General features: G+C 33.9%; 2 protein-coding genes across 2 annotated transcripts; both read left to right on the top strand.

Moving 5' to 3' along the window:
• The first annotated feature begins 329 nt into the window (after positions 1–329).
• LOC105218103 (uncharacterized) lies at positions 330–1,566 on the top strand. The gene is made up of 2 exons (XM_054231149.1): positions 330–851; positions 935–1,566. The coding sequence occupies exons 1-2, from the start codon at positions 804–806 to the stop codon at positions 1,520–1,522; spliced, it is 636 nt and encodes a 211-aa protein (XP_054087124.1). The 5' UTR covers positions 330–803; the 3' UTR covers positions 1,523–1,566.
• A 414-nt stretch (positions 1,567–1,980) lies between these two features.
• LOC105218094 (uncharacterized) lies at positions 1,981–3,001 on the top strand. The gene is made up of 2 exons (XM_011193455.3): positions 1,981–2,142; positions 2,204–3,001. The coding sequence occupies exons 1-2, from the start codon at positions 2,092–2,094 to the stop codon at positions 2,822–2,824; spliced, it is 672 nt and encodes a 223-aa protein (XP_011191757.1). The 5' UTR covers positions 1,981–2,091; the 3' UTR covers positions 2,825–3,001.
• Positions 3,002–3,202: the final 201 nt, after the last annotated feature.

Genomic DNA, 3,202 nt, shown 5'->3' with positions numbered 1-3,202 from the left:
TGTGCCCTAGACACAAAAAGATATCAGTCTTCTAAATATCTTCTGAGGATGTCTTGACCTTCCAAATTAATTAACTGTTTATCTAACCACTTGGTACAGCAGTACACGTCTTTTGGCCAATATATAGTAAAGAAAAATTAAATTCCTTTATTCATTAACAAGATCATTGTATTTCAAAGATGTGTGCAAAATTTGAACAAATTCGCTTCACAACTTTTCGAAAAATCGTGACCACCGACTTAAAAAAAATGAGTTTTGAAATAAACACCATTAAAGTTTTACATTCAAACTGACGTGGGCGGAACTTCCGAAGGTTTTATCTCTTAGAACTTTACTCGGATCGATTTGATATTTTTGGAAAATATTTTAAACCATTTAATAAGACAAACAAAATTTTGCAACCCACCTTAGCTCTTAAGTTTGGCTTCTTTGAAAAATATACGTAAGCAAAACGTATATATTATAGTTTTCTCACTGATTGCACCTGCCAAAGGTTAAGCTAATTCTATCCCTTATCGGTACATAATGTGAATAGCAAAATCATTGTGCCGTCTATATCGCTCCAGTTTGGATTTAGTTCAATTAAAGAATAATCTAACTAAGCCACATATTTTTATTGTTTATTTGAGATGCTTTTAAAATTTTCTGATTATAATATTTCTTTTACGCTTCTGTGCCATGTATAAGTCAATGTCATACTTGAAAAATAAACTGTATAAATAGCCATGGCCTTTTAATACAGTTTTTATTCAGGTTTGGAACTGCCTCACTGACAGTTACGAATAAGAAATCTTTAGCTAAAAATGAAGCACTCTTTTTTGCTCGTCGCCGGCGCTTTGCTGCTTGTGCAAGTAAATTACTTCTATTTTAATATAAAGAATATATTTGACCTATTTGTAGTGTATATATAATACATCTTTTTTTATTCTAATAGTTCGTCCACGCCTTGCCTCACATGAAACGTGAGTCCGTCGCTGCCAAAACACAAAACCGCATTCACAACTCTTCGCCATCCGAAAATGAGAATCGTAAATCAGCCATTTCACTAAAAATCGTAGGACTTGCACAGTGGGTACACCTTAAGGGGAGCGTAGTAATTAAAAACACCGTTGAAGAGTTGAACGAAATTCCACTTAAAAATCAACCTTTACGAGCGAGTATCAGACGCTTGTCTGAACTTGTCGAGGATTCTGAATTTCCCATAAGAAACAATAGGCAGACCGTTCAAAACTTAGTCGGGTTCATGAATAAGATTGATGAGATGATCAAAGACTATAACAACATGCCTGACAATTCGAAACTGAAACAAACCTTGCAAACGGCTCTCGAAAATAATGGCTACAAAGAGTTTGCGAGCGAGTACGAAGAAAGAGCTTTTCAGTACGCCGAAGATGTATACGAGGCATTAGAGGAATATGTTAAGGATTTGTCCCCGCAGGAAAGGGTGCGGGAAGTCAAGATGATTCAGTGGTATGAAAAATTGCAAAAACAATTCGAAGAATATGATAAGGCTCATTCTTAAACGATTGGAGTATATATTATATAAATATATGTATGTATATTGAATTTTTGTGTTGGTCTTATTTTATTTCTTTTGGATTTTGTTTGAGTTTGTTGTCTCAATAAAATTTCGTGGAAGCATGTTTTCGAGTATAGACCATCTCTTAGCCTCGTTATAGTGATAGCTTTCCCAATATAATAAAAATTATAATATTTCGATTAGCATTATGTCAGCTGTTACAGTAATTGAGAGAGTATAAAATTTTCGGTTACACCCGAACTTGCCTCTTCCTTACTGGTTTTCATGTATACACTTATGTGAAACTGTGTGCTAAAATGTAAACATATTCAAAACACATGTAAATTTCAAATAAACAAAGTGAAAACTGTTTTTAATCATGAGATTTTGCGTTTCACTATTCTATTGTACGCGTACACCAAGTCTTATCATTATTTGCAATTACATAGCGATCTTAAGCTGTGCGCAATAGATCAATAGAATGTAAAATCTATAAATTTTCCTCGCATTTTGTCATATTATTCAGTTGGATTTTCGAACAGTTACAGTTAGCATTTGGATTCGACTAAATAATGATGAAACACATATTAATATTCATCGCTAGCGCTCTGCTATTGCTGCAAGTAAGATTGTTTTACTAAAAGTTTCGATTGTCTTTTTACTAATAATGCTATATTTTAACAGTTGTCTCACGCTTTTCCACGTACAAAACGTAGTTCAGTAACTTTACTTGCGCTCTTCCAAAACTCGTCCTCCGAAGAAGTGGATTCGAAAACACAGCTTGTGGTTACAACTTTAGACGATATAACTGAAATTTCGAGGTGGGTACTCGAAAAGGGTAGCGTAGTCGTCAATAATGCTGTGAAGGAACTGGAGCTTCTTCCAGACAAAGACGAACTCTTGCGAGCGAATATAACACGCATGTCTAAAATCGCAACAGAAGCTTCTCAAGTGAAACTGGTTGAAGATGAACAAAGCATTTTGAAACTCTTAGATTACATGGTTACTTTTTCCGAAATGATGGCGGACTATGAAAATATGCCCTACTATTCGAAGCAGAAGGAAGCTTTGAAGACTGCTTTGGAAAATAATGGCTACAATAAGTTCGAGAAGGGATACGAGGAAAAGGTCTTACAACTCACCAAGGACTTTGACGAGAAATTCAGTAAATATGTCAGCGGATTAACACCGGCCGATAGAATAACTGAAGCCAAATTGCTAAAATGGTACGACGACTACAAAGCTGAAACGGATGAGGAAAAGAAATTTGAAAAATTCGGCGAATTCTTTGACAATGTGTCTTAAAATCCAAATATAGAAATCAAAATGTGCTGCGTTATGATATTCTTGATATTACAAGAATAGTTTTATTTAACTACTAGTACACCCGTTCACATCTTGTTGTGGATAAGCTGTACATTAAATTATAGTGAAATGAATGTTATTGACGAATAAAATAAAATAATGAAATAATGAACACGATATACATTTTTACTTAGTGTCAATATTATTAGTTGATAACATGTAGCATTTCATTTTCTAAATGATTACAAGTTCTTCTTAACTATAACATTTAATAGTTTGAATTAGAAACTTTTTTAATTCAACATCCTTAATTTAGCACTAATAGGTGCACAATATTCTAGGTTAACCTGTCTCTTACTGGGTTTTCCCACACATGAG

Source organism: Zeugodacus cucurbitae, chromosome 2, assembly GCF_028554725.1.
Source record: "Zeugodacus cucurbitae isolate PBARC_wt_2022May chromosome 2, idZeuCucr1.2, whole genome shotgun sequence".
Taxonomy (NCBI): Eukaryota; Metazoa; Arthropoda; class Insecta; order Diptera; family Tephritidae; genus Zeugodacus; species Zeugodacus cucurbitae.
Note: the sequence above shows the minus strand (reverse complement) of the source record. Positions and strands in the feature narration are given on the sequence as shown.

Bases quoted from the DNA above. Each gene is read 5' to 3' on its own strand.
- LOC105218094 (XM_011193455.3), top strand. From the start codon at position 2,092: ATGATGAAACACATATTAATATTCATCGCTAGCGCTCTGCTATTGCTG. The intron at 2,143-2,203 runs GTAAGATTGTTT...ATATTTTAACAG, and splicing joins GCGCTCTGCTATTGCTGCAA to TTGTCTCACGCTTTTCCACG.
- LOC105218103 (XM_054231149.1), top strand. From the start codon at position 804: ATGAAGCACTCTTTTTTGCTCGTCGCCGGCGCTTTGCTGCTTGTGCAA. The intron at 852-934 runs GTAAATTACTTC...TTATTCTAATAG, and splicing joins GCGCTTTGCTGCTTGTGCAA to TTCGTCCACGCCTTGCCTCA.